Source organism: Bombus flavifrons, chromosome 2 (genome assembly GCF_040668555.2).
Source record: "Bombus flavifrons isolate JBK064 chromosome 2, iyBomFlav1_principal, whole genome shotgun sequence".
NCBI classification, from domain to species: domain Eukaryota; kingdom Metazoa; phylum Arthropoda; class Insecta; order Hymenoptera; family Apidae; genus Bombus; species Bombus flavifrons.
The window spans coordinates 19670487-19693704 of record NC_138443.1 but is presented as its reverse complement, the minus strand read 5'-3'; the positions used below and the strand labels follow the sequence as shown (position 1 = coordinate 19693704).

The 23218-nt window shown below is 43.5% G+C and overlaps 1 protein-coding gene across 8 annotated transcripts in view; it reads right to left on the bottom strand.

Moving 5' to 3' along the window:
* Window positions 1-1989: 1989 nt before the first annotated feature.
* Window positions 1990-23218, bottom strand: part of LOC138188251 (A disintegrin and metalloproteinase with thrombospondin motifs 7) — an 89241-nt gene continuing 68012 nt past the window's right edge. For 5 of the 8 annotated variants that reach the window (XM_069129876.1, XM_069129867.1, XM_069129884.1 and 2 more), the window contains 14 exons: window positions 12909-13182; window positions 9190-9533; window positions 8409-8683; window positions 7226-7372; window positions 6908-7058; window positions 6745-6834; window positions 6036-6351; window positions 5679-5806; window positions 5337-5584; window positions 5035-5152; window positions 4609-4871; window positions 3794-4305; window positions 3320-3493; window positions 1990-2812 (listed from right to left, as the gene is read on the bottom strand). In XM_069129876.1, coding sequence (XP_068985977.1) covers window positions 2661-2812; window positions 3320-3493; window positions 3794-4305; window positions 4609-4871; window positions 5035-5152; window positions 5337-5584; window positions 5679-5806; window positions 6036-6351; window positions 6745-6834; window positions 6908-7058; window positions 7226-7372; window positions 8409-8683; window positions 9190-9533; window positions 12909-13182 — 3192 coding nt within the window. In that variant the 3' untranslated portion in view covers window positions 1990-2660. Of the gene's footprint in view, window positions 2813-3262; window positions 3494-3793; window positions 4306-4608; window positions 4872-5034; window positions 5153-5336; window positions 5585-5678; window positions 5807-6035; window positions 6352-6744; window positions 6835-6907; window positions 7059-7225; window positions 7373-8408; window positions 8684-9189; window positions 9534-12908; window positions 13183-19410; window positions 19574-23218 lie in introns of those variants that run through there. The other 3 variants (XM_069129924.1, XM_069129907.1, XM_069129913.1) reach the window with 3 other exon arrangements.

Below are 23218 nucleotides of genomic sequence, written 5' to 3'. Positions count from 1 at the left end.
CTTGTTAATGAAGAATAGATATTTATTTCCTGGGGAACGCAATTAATAAATTGAAGCAAAGACGATTATCTAAAATTGTATAAACTACCTAACATACAATTTTTCATTACATCGTTTGAAAGTTTAATTATTATTTTCATGTCAAAATAGAATGAGATCATATTACTAATCGTTGTAATATCAAGTCTACAGAAACTTCTTGTTATAACAGTATGGTGTAACGTTTTACCGCTCATTTTCAAATCGCCCCTAAGCATCGGCATATTCCGGTTAACTCCGGTACGAACGTATTTACATTCCCCCTCTCGTTCCTTCCGCTGAAGGTACCGGAGGAAGTAAATGTACGTGTAGTTGGGTCGTTTGACCGCTAGAGGCGGTAATTCATGAATTGTGCAGTTCGCTGAATTTGCTCATCGGCGACCTTTCTATTCATTATTCGCCTCTGATTCGCACAGCGAGTAAGTTCTTTCTAAGTGTTAAATTTTGCGAAAAGAAAAGACATGTACGCGATTCAAAACACAGTTAGGAAAGTACCGAGATTACTAAATGTATGTCAGAATCAACGGAGAACACTTCTTGCTACACCACCAAGGGTTAGAGTACCTTTTGCCGTAAGTACTATTTTTATTAAATGCACTTATATAAGAAGCTGACGGCAGCAATTAAATATTTATTCTGAATCAAAAAATTTGTCTACTATAAAGACAGTGTTCTGTTTACAGTTCGAAAAGCATTTTCGTGAGCATTTATATCGGTAATTCATATATAAGGTTATGTTATGTAACGGGCTAATTGATTTTTGGGGCGTCCTTATTAAATTTTGCAAATATTAATAATCTCTTAAAATTGTATGATTTTTTTAAATAAAACCAATATATGAATTAATTTGAGGTACATAAAAGTATTTATTAGTCCGTTCAGTATATTTATTTAAGGATATAGATAAACTTTATACATTATTATTGTGAAAAAGGGTAAATTTCAAATGCAAAGAATTAATTAAGTTTTATGCTTGGATGATAGGACATATTATATATTTTATATATTATATATTTTAGTTATATATGATACATTGTTGGAATAAAATTTATGTGAATATAAAAGTATAAAAGGTTGATAAATAACTTAAAATTAATTATAATGATAATTACTTAGGCATTTGATTTAAAATGACATTCTTGATGTATTTTACATATATGTAGTATCGTTATAATGATAATATCTGTAAGATTATAGACCGCTTAAACTATGTAATTCGCAATAATATCTTTTTTATTGCAGGAAAAAGTGGCATTTGGCATGGCTATATGGATTGGAGTAATGGGGGTTCCGCTGTACATTGCGTGTAATGTAAATAAATATAACGCTCGTAAAAAGGAATAGACGATCTTTTGTAGCTGTATTCTTAAATTTGTAAAGTAAATAACTATTACAAAAAATAGGAGAATGTGTATCATATACTTGAAATAAATATGAAATTAGATAAAGTAGTTTGTAATCGATATTAGACATTTTCTATCTGTATTAGAAATTTGCAGATTAAAGATTAAACCCTTGACATACCAATGACGTTTGGGATGTATAATTTGTTTATTGTATGCAATGTACACAATGAACGTATGGAGTTTCATTTTATTTATATATTAAGAGGTTAATTCATTATAAGGAATCACTTATCTCAAAATATTTCGTTTTATTCATTGGTTGTTCAAGAATTAAATTTGTCTTTTATTCTACGTTTTCTTTTTCTTTTTTTTTTTTTTTTGTGTGTAAATGAGTTGCACGAACAGTTGAAGAGTCACAGTCTTACATATGTACGTATATAATTGTACAAAAGTTTAGTACCATAAAAATATAAAGTATATCATTTTGCTAATAAAATATATGTATAAAAAATAATGAGATATGTAAAATTTACATTTTAGCGGAAAAAAGCTTTGTTATATTTTATTTGAAAAGGGATTTTTATCTAATGATATTATAATCAAATAAAGAATATAGCAGTTTGTTTATTTTAGTACAAATTTATGTTATTGATTTATTACATAGAATCATCGATTGTAGGATCAGATAGTCACTCAGCAATGCCCAATTGTGGGAAATACTGTAAAGAGCAACTCGCGATAGTTGTACACTGAAGTGGACGCGTACCTTAAAATTCGTAACGTTACATTTAATTCAAAAATATATCGAGTGTTTATACATATATTGTATATATATACAGGAATTCGATATATTTTCACATTTTGCGTATATTTGTACATCTTGAAAATCTCATTAACTTTTATATGTATTTGCACCGTTGTATCGCTAGAGCTACAAGTTACGAATATTCACCTTAAATTTACGTACGATGTTGTTAATTTGTTTATTCGGAAACTTTATGACAGTGTCCAAAATTTATACTTCATTATAATGTCATTTATAGCGGAATGTTAGGTACACTTTGAATTTTCGTCACTTTTTTTTATTGTTACTTAACTTGACTGTATTGCATCGAAATTCGATGTTTAACTCGGCCGTATTAGGAATATATTACGCGGTTTTCCGACAATCTTCGAAGCAAGTACAGACATAGGACGGATCCTGTTTTAGGCTGGATCTAGAAGCGTTGTTCAAAAGCGAAAGTTGATCGATTCGGCTGCTGCATTTTCGACTTGTCAATGATCGGGAATGTGTCTTCTGTCGCGACGACTGTGTCTTCGTTTTTTGAAACATGTGGCACAGCATTTATCCTGCACGATCAATGACACATCGCACATGCGCCTATATGACGCGCACATTGAGGCTGGTACAATAGTATCCTTACACTCTGAAACAGTATTATTTGTTTTTACGTTACATATCTAAAGAAACTTAATCATAATTAGTTGATAGATTACATCGAAATCTTTCTCTTTTTATTAGTTCTGTCTAGTGTAAACTGATAAGAAGGAATATATTAAAATGCAAGAATTAGCAAGAATTAGCAAGAATTAGCAAGAATTAGCATCAATGCTAGCTTGTATTATTGCGAGTCGTTAAACGAAGCTCTTACACACACACACATACAAGCGCGCGCGCGTAACTATGATAATTAATATCATAGAAGAAAGGAAGGAAGAAGATACTTGCAGAGGAGTGTATCGTAAACCGTTCGCTCGAAGACATTAATTCCCGGTATACGTACACTGTGGTTAATGATCCGTGAAAACTGTTGCTTTTTAGATACGCATTAAAGGGGCGAAAGAAAAGAAAAGAAACAACGAGTTTCCATGCATACGTTCAGGTAGTTACGGATATCCTTTAATGACCGATTCCCTCTGGCGTGTGCAATTACCAGATTTATCGTTCGCGCATTGCCGCCTATGATAACAACGCCTCGTATCGATCGGCTTTCTCTCGGGGTTGCAATCGTCGGACAGTAATTCTGTTATACGATCACGACACTCGACTTCCCTTCGCTTAACGCCGACTCTCACGAGGCAGCTCGCGTTGCAGGACTCCCATTTTCCTGTAAGCATGCCCATAAAGATGGAGGTTTTATACGCTTGATCGTCTCCTTATTATCTTTGGCAACGGGCCAGGCTTCAAAAAGATATTATTAGCAGCACGGATAAACTCGATTACCGTCTTAGCGTGACATAAACGACGAACCATGAAAATAATCATGCCGTCTTAATCCGACTCGACTTATTGACCTTTTTTAATTCTTACGCGACTCTTTGGATATACGCAAGCAAGTTGTCCTAGTTATAGATAGAAAATAAGAAGGATAACAGTATATTTTATGCCACGATAATAAATAACTCACCAGTGATCCATCTCCCACCTTGGCAAAGTTCGATGGTGGCCGGCTTGTTTTCTGGATTGCAGTCTCCTTGCATCGAGCAGGTCACCTTCCTAGTTCTCTTACCGTTCGTACAATGACTCCATTTCGAGACGATCCACTTTGACTTGGTATTATACATGGAATTATCTGGATTTTCATCGACCACATTGTCGAATTCGAGGATCTCTGGCTCCTCGGTAGTAAGACTATCGACGATCGTGATTCCATTTTGATCGTTCGAGCTCACGTTGTAGAAAGAGGCATCCTTGTTGTCCGCGTAGACGATCAATGGTGGTTCGGTCGAGCTGCAAGGGGGTAGGTTTAGACACGGGCTGACCTCTTCGGGTCTCACGTCCCGGTTACAATCTCGATCGGGCAGAGCCAAATCCGATCTATCGGGGCCCACTCCCGAAGAGACACACATCACCGATCGTTTTCGAAGAGCACCCTCTCCGCATGATACCGGGCACATTTGCCATGGACCGATCCACCATCTAATTTTGGCAAAACGAAACAATCGATTATCGTTTGAGTATATTATTCGAATTCATTATTATTAAATTCATTCGAGTTAATTAAAACGAAAAAGAAAAGAATTGTTGTTAAACATCTTTTTGATAAAAGTGAAAGTCAACGAATCAAGTTGCATTGGATGTCGCGTTCGAGCGGTCGGAATGTCGAGTCGAACGGTAAATAAAATTTGTCTGTGGCCAGATTCAATGTACCCCCATATTATCGCGACCGAGAAGCTTTAATCCGATTTTTCCTATACCATGGAGGCTGGGCTTTCGTTTTACCTGGCTGGGCATGGATTCAGATTGCATTCTCGCAAAATCGATTCCGGCTTTTCGATGCCCTCGCAAAAGTGGTCCTCGACGACCCCGCTCTTCTTCTCGTTGCAGAGTGCTTTGGAGGTTTGCGTGCCACCGCCGCAAGTGGCCGTGCACAGCGACCAGTCGGAAAATACCCACGAGTATTCCGGTGCCCGATCAGGCTCCTTTTTCGGCACTGTGTACTCGTATCGCAGCCCGAAATTCCGATAATGTCCTCTGGAAATCAACTGAAGTGATGGGACAAAATTATTGAGAATGGGAAGAAAGTAGCTAAAGAATTCGTAGCGAATATACGTGCCCACGCTCGAAGAATCGACGAGAAAGCGAATGAGAGGAAGCATACGCGGAATAAAACGAGAAGAAAAGAGTTAATTAGTTACTATTACGTACATAGACTGCGATGTCCTCTTTGATCGGGCCAGGAATTCTGACCTTTTCTCTGTCGCGATCGCGCTCGTACAGAGCTGGAGTTCCGGCGACTTGGTATTCCCCTGCTAAAGTGATCTGCCTGTTCAATTGGAATGAAGATCATAGCTCTAGATCGTAATATCTCTCCAACGTCTTTTACTTTTCATTCGAAATTTATTATTTCGTTAGCCGATACAAAGAGATACACAATCGATTAGATTATCGATATTAACGCGATCGATATAATGTAACCGACGATGAACACATCTTGGATTATTACTTACCGTTTTCCATTAAGGAAATATTTGTCGGAATTTGGCACACCTATTCCAATATAATTTTTGCTGTTTCCAATTTCTTCGATTTTTATATTTCTCGATCCGTTGGGGACAACGACCACTTCCTTGTATCCTGGACCGTCGTTTTTGTCGTAAATTCCGCCTGTTGTTTCGCATTGAGTTCCATCGCCATGGCAGATTCCACAACGATCTTCCGTGGCATCTGAATCGACCGTCCAATCACAGCCAACTTTCTACACCGTTAATTACAATCGAAAAATAGAGAAGAGAATAGAGAACGAAAGATACGGATATTGTTGAAAATATCGTCTAGAAAAATAGACTGACTCGACAGATTCCAGCAATGCACATGTCTCTGGTACCAACGTTACAGGGTGTGCCATCGAGAGCGGCTTCACCCCATGGAACGATCACGCTTTCCTCTGTGTCGGTGCAATATAGCTCGCAGGGTTCCGCTTCAATTAAGGACGATATTCATTAGTGTTGTACGGATTCAAGTCGAATGGAATATCGAACGATCGTAGATTACTTGGCAAAAAATAACTTTCAATTGTTTATTAAATTCGATGATATTTTACTGTCAAATAGCACGGAACCGTTTAGCATTATTTACAGCATCGTTTATTGCGAAAAGTACTCGTCCGTAGTATCTTCGACGAAAGAGTCCAAAAACTAGTGGCTTACTCTGATCGAAATACGGCAGCCAAGTGTAATTCTTCCCTTTGTATTCTTTGCCGTCGTAATGGCTGCACTGAACTGCTCTGAAACTGGCCGTCTCTTCCGGGCACGGATCGGTGTTACAGATTTTATATCGACGTCTTTCCCCGATGCAGAATTTACCACCGTGCGCTGGTTCCGGATGGTCGCATTTCCGCTCGACGATCGAAACGCCCGCACCACAGGTTCTCGAACACTCGCTCCAAGAGCCCCACTCGCCCCATCCGCCGTCGATTTGACGCGGTTTGTCCACAATTGGCACGCATTCCTGGTTCTGACACCACTACGGCAAAATTCGCCCACGTTATCGAAAATCAGTTTAATGGCTGGTTGACTTATTTATTCGTCAATCACGGCGTGTTTATCTATTTTTCTAGAGCGTTATGAATATCCAGAGGATCAATGAACGTCGATCATCAAAAAGAGAGAGTGTCGTGCTCGAAACCGCTTTATTTTCCTTTTTATTTTTATTGTTACCCGTTAATATTATGTTTCTCATTGTTACAACGTTATATCTTACGACATTATTTTCTATCGTTTCTTCTCGAATACGAAATGACACGACGATTAATGACGAAAGATTAATTCAATCATATAAATTTGTGGCTGATTGTTATTCATTGGCAGCTACGATCGCATAACGCTATATGTATAATTACGCATCTAATATTCTTACCATGTGTTTGCCACAGTGTGTCCCCGGGGCGGCCGGATGAAGCATGGTGGTGCAAGTGCCATCGACGATGCACCATAATTTAGAACAGATCTGTGAACAAAATCACCGATCTCTATTCACCGGTCTAAAATTGCCCCGTACTCGATTTACTTTTGTTCATCACCTCCTGCAAGGGCGAGCAAACGGAAGCTTCCCTGACGCCGAACTGAAGCCTGCATTGGTGCTCCGCGTTATACATCGCGCCAGGCGGTAACTCTGGATACGAGTAATCATTGTCCGCCGGTTCGTCTTCCAAGCATTCGCCTTTCCCTTGACTGTGGAAGTTTTGAAACTTTCTTTAAAAACTTTCTTTCTCTTGAAGCTTTTCAAGCTTCGAACACACGCTATCTGGCAAAACGATTGAACTCGTCGTTCAGACTTTTCGAACGACGCATCTAAAACGATAGTCGATGTTGTCGAAAGAGATTTTTAAATTTCTTACTCCAAAAAATTGGTGATGTCCCTTCTAGAGCATCTGGACCAGGCGACGCCAATGGTGTCCACCTCGAAAGTCGGCGTCATCACGTGCAGGGTGTCACCGTCTCGTTTGCTGCAGCCGATTTTTTCCGTATCGTGGTACATGCCAAAGCTGCAGCGAAAATCGTGTCATTGTCGCGAGTCATTTCGATTTCGAACGAATCGTGATTTCGCGTGTGCCTGCCCGCGATACGATTCCAGCCAAATAAGCGGCAAACGCGATAACGAGGTCGCGTTATCGGTTATTATATTAATAAAAGCAAATTGCGCTTAATAACGAGCACGGGGAATTGGATTCTCCGTTAGCTGACCAAACAAGTTACGCATCGATTCGGCCAATTTTTTCCTTATTACGGATTCGACGATTTTTTTATGCGTAAAATCGACTCGCGCGTCCAGCGGATGATAATATCAGTTAGTTTCATGCGCGTGCGTTTTGATAATATTTTATAATATTTTGGTACTTTGATACGTAAATAATCGTAAGAGAAGGAGCAGATATTTAATAGTAAATTTTTATTAGAAGCGAAGTGAAACTCTACGGCAACGAAAATTTGGTGAGAAATGGCGAAAATAAAATGACGAAAGTACTTTGAATACCTTTCGAGCTAACAGGAAACAGCAGCCGGTATGATAATTTATGTTTAATACGCCTTTAAATTTCAGAGGTTGAGACAAATTGAGGTTAAAGTTGAACTCCGTTACGAGTCTAGTTTGTCACATTTAGAGTTAATGCCAAGAGACAAAGAGAATACGAGTGATCCAGTCGGAATATAAATTCAAATATATCATTAAAACGTACTACCGATCGATAAAAAGTTAGTCAAATCGAGGACTCTTGATCACCGAGAAATATGAAATATGTTTGGGGTAATCGCTGGGAGGCAAAGAAGCTTGGCCAGACTAAGTGCGCTTCTAAGGATCTAATAAAAAAGAGGTAATAAATTTCTCTGGATTACACGGAGGTAATACTCGAGTCTCGCGAAGATAATTCACTTCCGACGAGTCGCTACTTTTTCTCGGAAAATTCAGCGGAAATTTAGAGGCAAGTTTGCCAGCGACGTTCGACCGATGGAATCGTTATCTATTTCTTGTTTCTTTTTTTTTTCTTTTTTCAAGTTAAAGATCGATCGAACGTTTCCACTCACTTGTGTCCCAATTCGTGGGTGATGGTGTGCGCGAGCGTGATTCCATTGTCTTCGTTGACGCTGCAGCTGCGGTCCGGCTGGCACATGCCGGCTACGTGAGCCACTCCCAGAGTACTACACGGCGTGTTCGCTCTCGAGCAGATGTCCTCCCTCGTCACCAGAATCGCCACGTCGTGGTGATTCGGATGCGAGTCGTCCGCCGGATTCAGTTTCTGTTGCCATTTGCAGAAATTGTACAGCGTCCTGTCCGCGTTCACCGTGATGTCCAGTCCTTGCTGAAAACAGACGTTAGTCGGACCGTTTCGCGGCCAGTTGAATAGAAATGCGCGCATTTTCTCCCGCCGTGGAATTCGTTTTCGATCGTTCAGTGGCTACGGTTTACGAGCGTGTCAACCGATCCGAACGTTCGACATTGCCCTAGCATTCAAACGTTTTCCTCGTGATTCGTTCAACCAACGAAACGATCCGATATTTTACGGATGGTGAACGCGCGTGATGTCGAATCGTTTCGACGTTTTGTTAAGCGATTTTGGGAGTACCGGTATAATCGTCGTTGGTTAACAGGATAGACAGATAGATAGATGGACGATAACAAGATCACTTCAAAAGCATTAATACGATATTGCAACGGCATATCGACCGATTGACCGTAGCCGCCTCTTTGGAAGAAAGCAAACTGATTTTACCGAATCTTATTATATCCGATTGTTAAATAGTAAACTAGATAAAACACGGTATCGTGTAAACTGTGCCGTGCATCTAGTTGTTGAACGTAACGCACATCACCGGCGTAATTCGCACGTACTTCCGCGTCGTCCTCCTCGACAAGGATAATCCTGACCACGACGACGTTAATGAAATTGCCTATGGTAGGATCGAGGTAGAGGGAGGACACCATGTTCATGATGGTCAGCAGATACGTCTCAACGTCGCCGTCCTGATGAAAAGCCATCATAGTCGTGTCAGCGACAACGAGAGCCTCGACGTGACGCGGTCGGCTGATCGATCTCTTGGCACGTTGCCATCGTTTCGTCTGATGATGTTTTCTTCGGCCTCGTCCTTGAACCTGTACCAGTCCTGATTGCGTTTGCCATTCGAGCCGTGTTTCCGTCAGCCGCCTCGGCTCTGTGCAACAACAACGCAACCCCCGGTCTTTGATTAGCATCCCGCTCGATATGAAATTCCTATCCGGTTCAATGGAATTCCCCTTTACGCGGTCGCGTTTGATTTTCGTGAAAAGGAATTCCATTTTCTCGATGCGGTCATCGATGAACCGATGCCGACCGGAATAATTAACGGTTTGTCGGATTTCCGCTATCTGACGCGATGCAACGCGATACGGTTGATCCGATATTACCCGCTGATCTACGATCTATCCAAAGTGTCGATTTACGGGAAAATCGACTTGTCGTTTTCCACGTGGCTCGTGGCAGAATCGAGCGATTCGAAAACGCGATCGAACGCGAGTCCGCGCGTGCCACCGTTAAAATATCGTGAAAGCGTTATTTAGATTCCTTTGGAATCGATTGGTCGAACAACGAATTACATATGGAGGAAAAATGCGAAACGGATGTTTAATTTTCACGCGGGCCCATCGATCTTGCTCGGTAATTCAACGTTTGAAATTACCGGAGCTATCTGTGAATCTAACCTGTACGTTCTATCTCGAAAAAGACGTACACACCGCGAGCACGTAAGACGGTCTCTTAATTTATGCAGATTGCTCGATCGCAGAGGCGTGCAATTAAGATTTCATTCGAGCCATCCGATAGATCGGCCCGCTTGCCGAAATGGATATTCATTGTACTTAATTACGGGTTTGCGGCGAATTGGATTATCCCCCGTCGACCACGTTGCCGCCTATCAGCCCGCTCGGATCTTACCTTCGTATCGGTTTCTCCGTAAAGTCGTTTAATCTGCTGAAACGTGGTCTCGTCACTCGGTTAATAGGTTGCACGCGGGAATCGCGGCAAACACGTCGGCCGTGGATTAACACTTTCGAAATTCGTGACCAAATTAGCCGAATTAATCGCGCTCCTTTGGACACTTTGTCCGAAGTTCAACGACCGATTTCGGTTCACGCGAATTTAAGTGTCCGCGTAGTTCATTTCCTAGAGTTTCATCGTTAACGTTCGCAACAAGAGAGCAACGTGAAACACCTTACTTCCATATCTATCGGCCTACTTTTTTCTCCCATCGAACTAGCTACTTATTTCATCGACGAAAAATACGAAATCGGCAGGTCTCGATTCTATCCAATATCGATCGAAACATACAGCGAGATCGCGAAAGAAACGCTATATGATACAGAGATTTTACGAACACGGTTTGTGTTGACACACCTATTCTTCTGTCGTTAAGAAATACCGACGACTCGTCGCGCGATAAGTCACTCCCGCGCTTCATATATCGATATATCTAATTTCGAGATAATTAGCGGCCGAACGAAGACGGATTATCGGTGAGATCTTATCGAAACGTTCGCCGACAAGCTCGTAAATATCGAGTTCGAATTTTTCGCGACGCGATCAAAGATGTTGATGCCGGCGAAAGAACGAGCGGAGAACGTCGCTGGAACGCCCACGTTCCATATCGAGACGCGTCCAATTACATTATACGTAAACGGCATAAATACTCGTAATACGCGCCGCTAGCGAACGAACAGGCCACCGTGCGATGTCATGGGAGGGAAACGGGGATAGGAATGGTAATGGGAATGGGAATGAGAACGGGAACACGAAGATGGAGAAAAAAGAGGATATCGGTCCGTTCTCGCTGTAGGTGCCGCTACCCATTCGTCTTCCATTTGCTTCTCATATCTTTGCCCTCACTATGCCCCTTCTTCCGTTCGTTATTTGTTGGTTGGTTCGTTATTAATTAGAAGCTCGTTGACGCGGAGTTAGACTCCAGACGGTTTCTTTTTACATCGGACACGCATCGTTTGTAGTTCGCATCGGTGTAATTAGCGGAAGTGCCGTTTCAGGCGACGACAACGACGGCAGCGATGGCGCTCGAGAAGCACAAACAGGAGGAAACAAGGCGTGGCTTTAGCATTTGTTAAAATTGATTTACGGTCAGCATCGAGAACTAGTCCTCCAGTTGACTGACAGAGATATATCGTGCCATGGTCAATTTGTCCCTATTACAGATTTTGGTATCGTCGAACGAAATAAACTACGAGTTTCGAGTGTCGTAATTAAACTCGTACCTACTCGTGTATATGGAAGTGTATGTCGTTAGACTTACAATTAGCCAAAGGATTCTGAAAAAAGGAAAATCCTAATCTGCCAAGATTTAATAACAATAAAAGTAGCTTTATTTAATAACGTTATAAGATTATAGATAATATCTTTCTTGCTGTCGAGCTTGCTAACAAGTTATTCTACCTGTATATTAGCAGGCAGTAAGCTGTATCTCGATCTTTCGCGTTCTATCTGTTACGTATGCGCATATATCGTAGAAACCCGTCACGTATTAACATTGGGATAAAGATCTAGGATGGCAAAAAGTTGGCGGTAATCCGTTAAACGAGTTACGCCTATACCCTACGGATGATCTACGTCAAAGTTGTTACGTAACGCAACTAGAACGATAAAATTCATTATACGTAATAACAGAACGTAGTAACAGAATCCATTTAAAGATACAGCGCGTGCGAATAGAACGGGAAACGGGAGTATAAAAATGTCAAAAATAGCGTGGTTTAATTAGAAACAGTCGTAACCGCGTTGGCTGCATACCGAAATAATCTCTAATTACACGAGTTCGTAATTAACGGGAGAAAAATTTTCGCGCGGTAACGTTTGTCGTATCCCGAAGCAATTTCATCGATAAGGAGATAACGTTTGGCGTCGACACGCCCACGCTTTGCAGCTCGTGTATCCAATTACCCCGTAGCCTCAGACGGCATAAATGTTCCTAGCGAGAGAAATGGAAAAAAGAACGGACGAAGGGGGAAGAGAACGAGTTGGGAGGGCAAAACTGGAGATTCGACCTAGTGTCTAAATTATAGGTCATGGCAAGTTCCTTCGATAAAATGTGGCCCGTAATTATTTCACGAGTAGAAATAAGAATACGAAGGTGCGAATCGTTACGTTCGTATCGACGAACTTTTCGGAATCTCGGTTAATTTCCTTTTACCCTTAGCCGATAATAAATTTCATCGTCGTAACGAAAGTTCTTCTCTTTCGCGTTAAAGTTTCGAAGAATTTTATCGGCGTACGATCGAGCGGTTCAGCAAGTAGAAGAAGAAAAAAAAGAGTCAGACAGACGCGCGCGGCTAATAGTCGCCTTTGGTCCCGGTCCTTGCCGGAACAAAAAGAAATCGAGAATCGAAAGTAGTCGAGCGAAGAAACCAAGGGATGGAAGGATCGACGAAAGGGGAAAAAAGGAAAGGGAAGAAAGAGGAGGAGAAGGAATCTCGAGAGACAAGAAGAAGAGAGGCAATGAAAGGCTGCGCGGAAGAAGTAGAAGGGGAGAACGGTGTCGGTGGATTCTCACCGCGAGTGCCACAGTTTCTCTCGAGTTTTCTCTTCTTTTTTCGTCGGCGTCTGGTGCGGCCGGCGGCGCCGATTTCGAGCTGCGGCTGCTCCACGGACCTACGAAACACGAGATGCGGCCTGCCGAGCACCGAGTTCCGGTAGAGTCCGGCCGTGGTACGGCTCTCGGCGCCGGCGTCTTCCAGCCGAACCTCCAGCCGAACTTGTTCTTCTTCCGGGGACACAGCGACTGGTTCCAACCAGAATTCCCCGTCATCGCCACGCAGCATGCCCGCCTGAAACACGAAACCAACTATCGTCTTACACGGACTCTTTGTTCCGATTCTATCCAGAGACAACTACCGAGATTGTGTCATAGCGAGACCGTCTACACGGCATTTTCTCTCGGTCAAACGTGTTCGCGATAGTTTCTGTCTACCGAATTCGTCGCTTCTGTTTCGCTAATGTGCATTTTCTCGGTCCGATGCCGTCCGCTGTATCCTCTTGCTCGAGATCCGTTCTTGCCGTTCGAAATGTCGCGTTATTCCAACCTTTTAATATTTAAACTCGGTTCTCTTACGTTCGCTTTGTTATAGCGACTTTGTTAGTCGTCAAAGTCTTTCGACGTTCGATAATTATCAAATTATTCTTTACCAAAGTCTGTCTTAAAAACTAACGCCGTGCTTTACGTTTCGTTGCTGCGACGATTACATTTTCTTTTACATCCAAAATTTACCGAACCTGACTATATAAGAGAAATTTCACCTATAAAGACTTTTCGTGTTAAAGCGATGGTTATTACACTCGAGTAGTAATCCGTGCTTCTATCTCAATTGTGGAACTTGCGACTATTACGAATGTAGTTAAGTACTTTACCGCAAAACTTTATGCAGTGTAATAGAATTTTATGCACGTTGCATAAACACCACTTCTCTCTTTCTCTCTCGTCTTAGACGTTGAATCTCGGAAGAAACACTCTGACAAAAATCTAAATAATTTAACGCGTTAAAGCAATCTATAAAATAACTTTTCTAAACGGACAACTGTTGCTCTTCTTACGAAATCACACCCGTTCTATGTTCATTGCGATTTGTTGTTTCAAGAATAACCCTGTCTGTTTCGCCGTGTCCACAGTCATTTGCTAGTCGGAGATGGAAGAATAGCCGTTTCGAAAGGCGTACGTAGAGGTGGGCCTCGTGGGTAACACCTTGGAAACGAAAAACGGTATAATGAAAATCGGTTTCGTTCGATGCTGGTACAGATTACCGCGTTTATAGCTGTGCCGCGTCATTAATCATTCTCGATGGTCGATAGTGTTCACCGTTCTCCGTCAAATAGCAATTGATCGGTGGAACACCCATCGTCTGATTTCGATTTACAAATTCTCATTTTACGCCCACTCTTTCTGTTCGCTTCTTCCGCTATCGCTCTCTTTATCTGCTTCCCCTTTATCGCTGCCGTTACAATCGAATACAACATCCACAACCGTATAGATCCACTCGAAACGAATTTCGAATTCACGCCTCATTTTTCACGCGTCCTTCCGTTCTTTCATTAAAAATCTCTCGATCGCGTCGACCGTTTATCGTCGTTTCCAATTCGCATCGTTCGATCCTAACGATGTTAAATCGTCAGTCGACGTGTCAAAATTTAAAAAACGATCTCTCTCTCTCTCTCTTTCTCTCCTTGCTCGGTAGAAAAGAGCGATTCGGAATAAAAAAATTTTTATCGGTTGGTTCGCAACTTTGGTCGAATAGCTGTTCCAGCGGGCGTATAATTTATACGAAGAATCTTAGGAACGAAATCGGAATTCATACGAGAGTCCTATAAACCGAGAATTCCGTGTAAAAATATGTAGTGGGAAATAATCGATTGGAGGAGGAGATGCAGCTAGGTTGGCGCGGTAGAAATAGGTAAGACGGCCAGGCGAAGGGCCTGAAATACAAGTCGAGCGAGCCAGGGTTGGCCGTGTTTCAACAATTCTCCGACGCCGACCGTGAAAAATCACGGCGCCAGCCTTACAAAGAGGTAAGCCCAACTCCAACAGAGGCACCGCGCCGTTGAAGGACCGCAAAGTGAAAAAGGACCGAGCGTGATTCAGCGCCGCATGGGGCCTCACGGCTCGATCCTTCTTCTCTCCTTTCCTCTTTTCTCTTCGTCACCGTTCCCTTTCCTCTTCTTCCTTCATCTTCATCTTTTTCTCCCCCATCCGCGGCTACCTTTTATTTTTTGCACCGTTTCTTTTCATCTTAAGCGCGCAGAAACGCCGATCGACTATATAAGGAGTGATTTGTTGCCGTGGTGGCTTCGACGCTTCAACCACGCCACGAACATTGTCGTTCGTTCGGTTAACGATGCGCTCGATTTTTCTCTTTTCTTTTCAATCGGCGCTCTTTATTCCCAATATGAGATCGGCTTCGTTCGCCGAATGTGTCACGACACCGATTCGAGAACGATTTCAGAGGATCTTACGAAAAAAGCTGTCGAATGGTAATCAAGTCTGGATGAGCGCGATCGCGTTTGCCTATCGACCTGTACGCATCTTTTAAAATCTTGCTACGGTAGGATTTATATCGTAGATATTAGAAACCGAATCTCTCGATTCTTACAGGTCGAGCTTTATGGAGAAAATAACTCTGACATACCGCGGAATGTTCTAAAGGACGGTAACGCAGGATACCGCAAAGTACCATTGTAGCGAAAACGCGAATTCGAGCGACAAAGTGACAGGTTTACAACGGCCTAGGGTCTGCGTACTTCAAAGAAAATTCAATTTTCTACGTCGTGTATTTCTTCCTTTCTTTAACCGTCCGTCATCCGGAAACCCCGAATATTTAAGTCGAACGGAGAGCAAGCTGGAACGTTATTCGCGGGAGACGTTCAGTGGCTCGACGCGACGTCGAAGCTTTCGAGCGACAACGTTTGTAGTTTATAGCGAGACACTTTGCGGCATATCGCTAATGGATGTTGAATTTAGAAGTTGAATGGACGTTAAATTTATTTGTAAACTCGATACGTTTATTAGCTAGCCGTTCGGATCTACGTAAAGCGCCATCCATATAAATTGCCTGTCCCTTTTGCTGTTCGCGAGTGTGCGTGGAACCGGTTAACTGCAAAGCGTTATATGTATTTATCTGTAACCTTATCCCCTTAAGATTCAGCGCGTCGCTTCCGACTGCCTCATCGGACTAATCCGGATTTATCTCGAGGCGAAGGTGAACCTCGGTCTCTCGTCGACGGGATCGATTGCTCCGTTTCGACGTTCGTTTCCGCGTCTTCGATTCGCGCGACGTTAATCAGGTGCCATTGTTACGCTCGCGTCTCGAATCGAATTCTTCGATGGAATCGTCCGGATTACGATCGAGCAGGCTTTGGAGCCGGAATGTTTCCAGCCGAAGTATGTAAATAGAATAGATCATGCGAGTAGATAATTGCCGACACTGGCAATTCTCGCGAGACTGTCTCGTCTGGTCTAAACTTTCCGTCGGTGCACCGTTGTGCAGTCGTGGTTGATCGGACGTTCGCTTTTTGCTCCGTTTCGTTGATAGAACGAAGCGATAGTTTCAACGAGTTAGCGAGTTGCGCGCGGTTAGCGCGAGGTCGGCAAAGACGATCTGAAACGGTCGTAGATCATTCGGTGTTCCCCGATAACGTACGATCGGAATCCCGACAAAAGAGCCGAGAGAGGGAGAAGCCGAAGCGCAAATTAAGTAATTTCGTCGTGGCGAGCTGTTACTGGAACCGGTGAATGAAAATGGATGATGACATTATCGATCGAACGATCTACCGGCCGTTCGTTATTTCGAGTCCGGCGCATGCGTGCCCTGCCGCGGCAATTCAATGCATCCAATCGCAAGTAAATATATTTCTATAAAGGTCAACCGTCCAATTTAGATGTCTGTTTGTTCGTTTAATTGGTCGGATGGCTGGCCAGCCGTTCTATGGCCCCGGCCGACTCCTTTTCGCGATGTATGCGCGCCGCCCCGTCTTCCCCTCCGTTTCTAGGATCCGATTAATTCAGTGCACCGGCCGATAATTTATGGCCGGCCATGCGTTACGCTCTGCACCTTCCTCTCTGCCCGTTTCGCGGCAAAACCTCTTCGTATCTGTCACACCTTCCTCTAATTGCCGCGAACACGCGAGATATCAGGCAGCAGGAGGACTGACTAGTCGCCTCTCGTGACGCCGCTCCGTTTCGAGCAATCCGATTCTCAGGGGGAAACTAGCTCGCTGACTGGTTCCGTTATTCCCTTGCAAAATACCTAGCTTTTCGTCGGAACTTTTCAAGTTTCCCAAGATCTCCTATATTCTTCCTAATAACGTTTACAGTGTCAAATAACGTGAAACTGGCTACTACGAAGTTTGTCTCCTATCTAAACTAAGGAATTCAATTTTATCGGTTCCATTAATATTCCGAATTCGAGGGCGGTTCTTCTCAAATATGTCGAATAACGTCCTCGGGGACGGGGTGGAGAGTCTGCCTTTGCTTCGAGGAGCGATACCAAGGGACAATCTCGATCGTTGTTACGTTCGTGCATCGGCTATGACAAGTTTTATCTGTCAAAATTGCAATAAAAAAAAAAAAAAAAAAAAAGAAAGAAGAGAGACGGAAGCGAAAAAGAAAGAAAAGGGCGAATTGGAGGAGCGGAGTAAACGAGCGATCGTCGATATCCCGGAGGAAGCACGGATAAAACCTTTGTTTCCTCTCGGTAAATGCGAGGTAAATGGAAAGATACGATAAGCGGTAACTACGCGCCGTAACAAATGAAATTATTTAATCGATTCGTTAGCAACAATTGGAACGATACAAGATGCGAAGTTTTCTAAAGAGAAAGGCTAGAACGGTTGGCGCGAGCAGGGAAAGTTCAGCGCCTGGAACGAGGTTTTCGCGTAAACTATCGAGTTAATTAACGCGCGGTCGACACGGAAAGAAGGCACGGAGACGGGGCGTGAGGCGGGACGAAGGAGAGAGGGAGAGACACGGTAGGTGGGATTAGCATAATGTGTCGGAAACCGGCGATCGGACTTGGTTCGACTCGATCGTAGTTAGTTAATGGTCGCCGAACAGTCGTTATTCTCGCGCGTGGCAATACGCTGCAACGATTAAGGCTACCTCGGCGTACGATCTAGCGTATATAAATTATTGTTGTCCGACCAACGAGGTGTATCGATGGGCGGTCGCAATGCTGTCACCCGTCGACGCCCATGCTCGCAGTTGGGACCAGAGAACGCTCCGCGACGCTTACGTCTTTGAGTCTTTTCTCCTTTCCACCGCTTCGTGTCGCAAGTGTAAATCCACGTCCAAACCAACTGCAGCCTCTGTATCATCCGCGATTCTCGATAGCGGCTAAAGCTTGTCGATAAGCGTCCGCGTAACGCTCGTGACAATGTTGTCGATGCGGCTGACCGACCAGCGACCGACCAGCGACCGACCAGCGACCGACGCTGAATTTGTCTCGCGACTACTCGCCTCGATTACATCTCTCGATATCGAATACAACGGGGAATAGATCGTCGATGCGCTTTTCACGCTGCACGTGTTGCGACCGAGATAAACACTTGTACGGCTTATATTGAAATTGAATATCGGTACGCGTACATTCAAGTAGTACTAAACATACCCGTACGTTTAACGCCGGGTAACTCCTAGTCGACACGTCCACCGGATCCGCTGTCGTGTCTTGTACGTTCCTTGTTATCCTATCCACTTGCTTCGATAGCTAACACTTTGTCCGTTACGTTGCTTTCACTTGAACGTACATCGATTCTAACAAAGATTTTATTGTTACCGTACAGCAACGAGCGTTCTATAATTTATACGGTATCGCGACAACTTGGAAATTTAGAATTTGAAAAATAGATTATGGAGTATCGATTATCGAATCGAATTTACGAGCGAGTCGAAGTTAAAAAGTTTCATCGGCGGTATCTCTCTACGTCGCCTGGTGGAAGTATCGATTGATTCGCGAAAGTCTCCTTTGTTGTTTCACGATTTAAGCGTTTCTGTAATGCAATTTGTAAATTACAATTATGCCAACAGGCGTTGCTAATAAGCGACGATATTTTACGGTTAACAAGTTTTTATTATACCATAAAACACCTTGAAATGGACGAATCAATATCAATTTCCTACCACAATAGCGTGAAAATCGCGTTTTTCAGAGGCAGATCGCTCGGCATATGGCAACTCTTAAAGCAGTTGCGCAATCAAAATTTCAAAGAAATTTATCGCGTTACTCTCACGGAGTTGAGGTGATTAACCGTACGATAAATATCAGCAATTTATATCCCGTGAAGAATCAACAATCGGTATTTCGTTTCTGTAAACGTTGCAGCGTATTCGCGAGACCGTTCCTCCGTAAACTTTCCTCGGTATCGTTCATCGATCGCGCAGGTATGTTCTGCCGATTTGTCATCGACGCGAACAGTCGCTAACGAATGTCAAAGCTAATTGAATTTGATTGGCTCGACGGCTTGTAAAGTATCAAAGTTACACCAAGGAGACAATGCCCGTGATTTCTCACCTTTCCGATTCTTCGTCTCGCTCCTTTGCTTTACACCCATTTTCGTAATTGCCCGAGGTCACCGCTTCCATACCCGTCCCCGTTGGATCGACCTGATAATCGCATCTGCGTCGTTTGCCAGCTCGATCCTCCTGTTTCTTCGTTTCTATTTCTTTCTCGTGACTCATCCGTCGCGGAAAAAATGTGGTCTGGATCAATCCGGATGCCGATAACGACTAGAGATAAATTCATTAACGGCTATTTGTTCGCCAACCGAACACGCCTTCCTGAATTTCTTACTTCACTCGACTCGATTCAGCTCTACACTGTTACGCCAGATATGTACTCGATAATTGGAAAATTACGGAGTAATAGAAATTCCTTCGAAGTGCAGATTAAGAAGACGCAGAAGTGGAGTGCCAGCCGCGAACCTCGTTCTTATTCTATAGAATTTTTATACTCACGTGCCGTTTGTGCTCTAAACTCTCGATTCTGTTCCAGATGGAACGTGTTTGCAACATACGCGAAGAAACTCTCGCATTTTTTGCCCTTTTTGTCACGAAGATCGATGTATTTTAAAAGTAATTTATAATATTTCTGATCCAATAGAATCTCTGACGAACGTGCAAAGTTATTTTTGCGTCTTTCTGAAAAGATGCTAACCTCCACATCTATAAATCGTGAAATTTGACCGACGATCGAACTTTGGAATTTAAACTAATTTGCTACAATACGATCATCGATTCTAGTCAAATTATAGGATATCGACTTGTCGAAATTTGTTCTCTTCCCTTCGACTAGCTTCTAATTCGTTGCTGGACTTTAACTCTCTCCCCGATCTCAACCATCTCTATGGAAACTCGATTCGAAAATGCTCGATTCGCCAAAATGTGTTTTACGGTTCGCATTATCCCATTCCGGACAGCGACGTTAGTTTCACATTCGTTCCAATCGATAGATTCTTTCAGCACGAATTATTTTCGGTAATCGGAAGCAGGCGTTGCTGGCGGTTCTTCGTCTGGCGACCTTCTTAGTGGCTACATTCGTTCGAATTATCCGTTCGTCGCACGTAATACGTATGGAGGTGTGCGGATTTCACGCGATGAACACTTTTTACGAAAAGTTGTTTCGATATGGCGTATAAGCAAGCAGCAACGTCCTTTTCCAAGCGTTGGCACCTGAACGGTAATATCGTGTTGCGTCGACTTGTACTGGAAAAAGGGGTTAATTGCGTGACGGAGCCGAAGAAGCGGTTGCAAGACGATGTATCGATGCCAGTACCGGGATTACGCCCTTCTGCCCCGCTAGGATGTATTTTAACGAGACGATAAATTATTCGAAATGTCAATCGCGCGATATCGTTCGCGCGGCGCAGCCGCTCGTCGACTAATCGCGCGAAGGATCGAGAATGACGTCAGGCTGCGCGACCGATCGCTTGTTCCTCTTACGCTTGTTTCCTCGCAGAAGACAAGACGCATTAACCGCGAGCATGGGTGTGTACACTTGTCGCAACGCTGTAACAGCACGAGAGAACCGAGGTTACGTCCCTGATCCCCCATTTGAAAAACCCTTTTGCTCGCGACCGACCGGTGCGTTGCTCGTTAATTGTCCAGCTTCTCGCCGTTCAATTACACCCGGAGTCGTTGGTGCGATTGCTCGTTAGGCGTTATCGATCAACGCGCTGCCGTCGCACGGCTCATTTTCTTCTTTCGATCGTGTCGTTAGACGTTTTGACGGCATTCGATTTTTAAGAAACTCGCGTTTAAGCGTTAACAAATATCGCTAATATGCTAATCGATCGAATATCGTTTCCGCGATTTGCCAACAAAGATCGCCACATCGTACATCGTACATCGTCGGTGTGGTGTCGATTTTATAGGAATCGACAACGTATAGAGATTTGTTCACCGTTAGCCTCGGTAAGGTATAAATTCTCCGCGCCTTTCTTTCGTTACACGCGTTTCCTGTCAAGTAGCGAAACAGATACAACAGCGTGATCGCAACCGGTGAGTAACGACTCCTTTTATTTCATCCGCGATAGTAATCGGTTCATTCAGCGTAGAAGAACGTAACGCCTTGATCACGAGAGTTCGAGGAATCCGTTCCAAGGTGGATGGAGTACGAGTAACGAGATCAAGGAATGCACCGCTCTCTCGCACGACCATCGATAGCTGATCGCGAACGTTTCCGCGTTATACCGAGAAAATCGTGCCTTGGAAACTTTATGATTCGGTAGATCGATTTATTATACATTAAAAGGTATTACGAAAGGTGGTGAAGCGGTAGGTGTATAAAGTATCGTTGCGACAATCGTGCGATAATTCATTGATTCGGTGGATAGTCGTGTTTTACGGTACCGTGTCCATAAGAAGGTAAAACTTAGCATCGCGCTAAAGAAGAAATCGACACACGTTGAATATGTATGTAAAGAGCAGCCCTCTGGAGACGTGATATTTTTCGAGCCGATGTGAAACTACCGAGAGCTACAGAGTCATTACCGTAATTAATTACGTCATCGATCAATCACGGTGACATTAAAAACAACGCACAACAGCGACGATTAAGAGTGATCGATACCGAGCCCATCGTCATTAAACTAATCTTTAATGAACACGCGGACGAGAGGCGTTCCAACGAAACGAGAAATTCTCGCATCTTCGCTGTCTGCCAGTCCCTGTACTTTCGAGCGCGTCAACGCGAAAAAGGAAGAAGAAAGTTGACGTTCCCTCGAGTAGCGGAACTTGATTTCTTGATAAAAGGCATGCGAGAGTTCGTATTCCTCGGGGTGGTTTCTAGAAGGTGGATGTAACTATTCAAGCTGCATAGAATAGCTTGCGCAAGGAGGAGAGTAAACCGGGGGGGAAAGAGTGGACGGAAAAATCGATAGCGAACGAAGGAAAGGAAAGGAAAGGAAAGAAAAGGAAGAAGGAGAAGAGGGAGGAGCGAGGATCTCGATGATGATAAATGCTTCCTGCGGAGAAACGTGATTTATGCCGTCATTAGAATAGTTGCCACGAACCTCCCGTGTAGGTGGTGCATAATGATCGCTACCACGGACCACTATGTACATGCAAACGCTCTCCATGGCTATCCGAGAAGTTGGCTTTTACAAAAAAGGCTCCCGTTGCTCGATGATTGCGACGCCCATAAACACAGTTCGCGACGGTACATTGGTTACTTACTATCCCCGTATCCGCGTGTTCGAGGCCTACTGCGTGTTTCCAATGTTCCAGCGACTAACCACTCCGGGGGACGTTTCGTTCGAGTTTTCCAGGATGATCGTTCGATCGAGCCTCTTTCCAAACCCTTTCCAAACCGCACCGAGCCAATTGCGCTCTCGTCGATCGATGCTGGAATTTGGGAATCGCCCGTAGATCCTATGCGAATCCTCGAATACTCTTAGCAAGATTTTCATCCTGATTTTTGCCGTTTTAAACGTTTCGAAGGTCTGATCGGAATCTACGGAATCCACGAAATAAGGTATGCGTAGCGAAGCTTCTCACGATTCTCAGAGTCTCGGGAGAAAGCGAGTGGAAGGTAGCGCACGGTACGGCTAACCTTTCATCAACGTTTTTTTTTCCCACTGGTGGAGATGAGTTAGGCGATCGATTAAAAGCTTAATTACCGAATGTAATAAGGACCACCCATCGTTCATTTAGATCCATCAAAATAGATACGCATTAATTGGACGAGGGGCAGCTCTCCTCTGATTACCTACTACCGATAATTATATGTTAACCACGTATTCAGATCCGGCTCGGCACGTACTCCAGAGAACCTGTTCCCCTACAACGGCGAACATTGAATCAAATTGCGTGCGCGTGCAAGT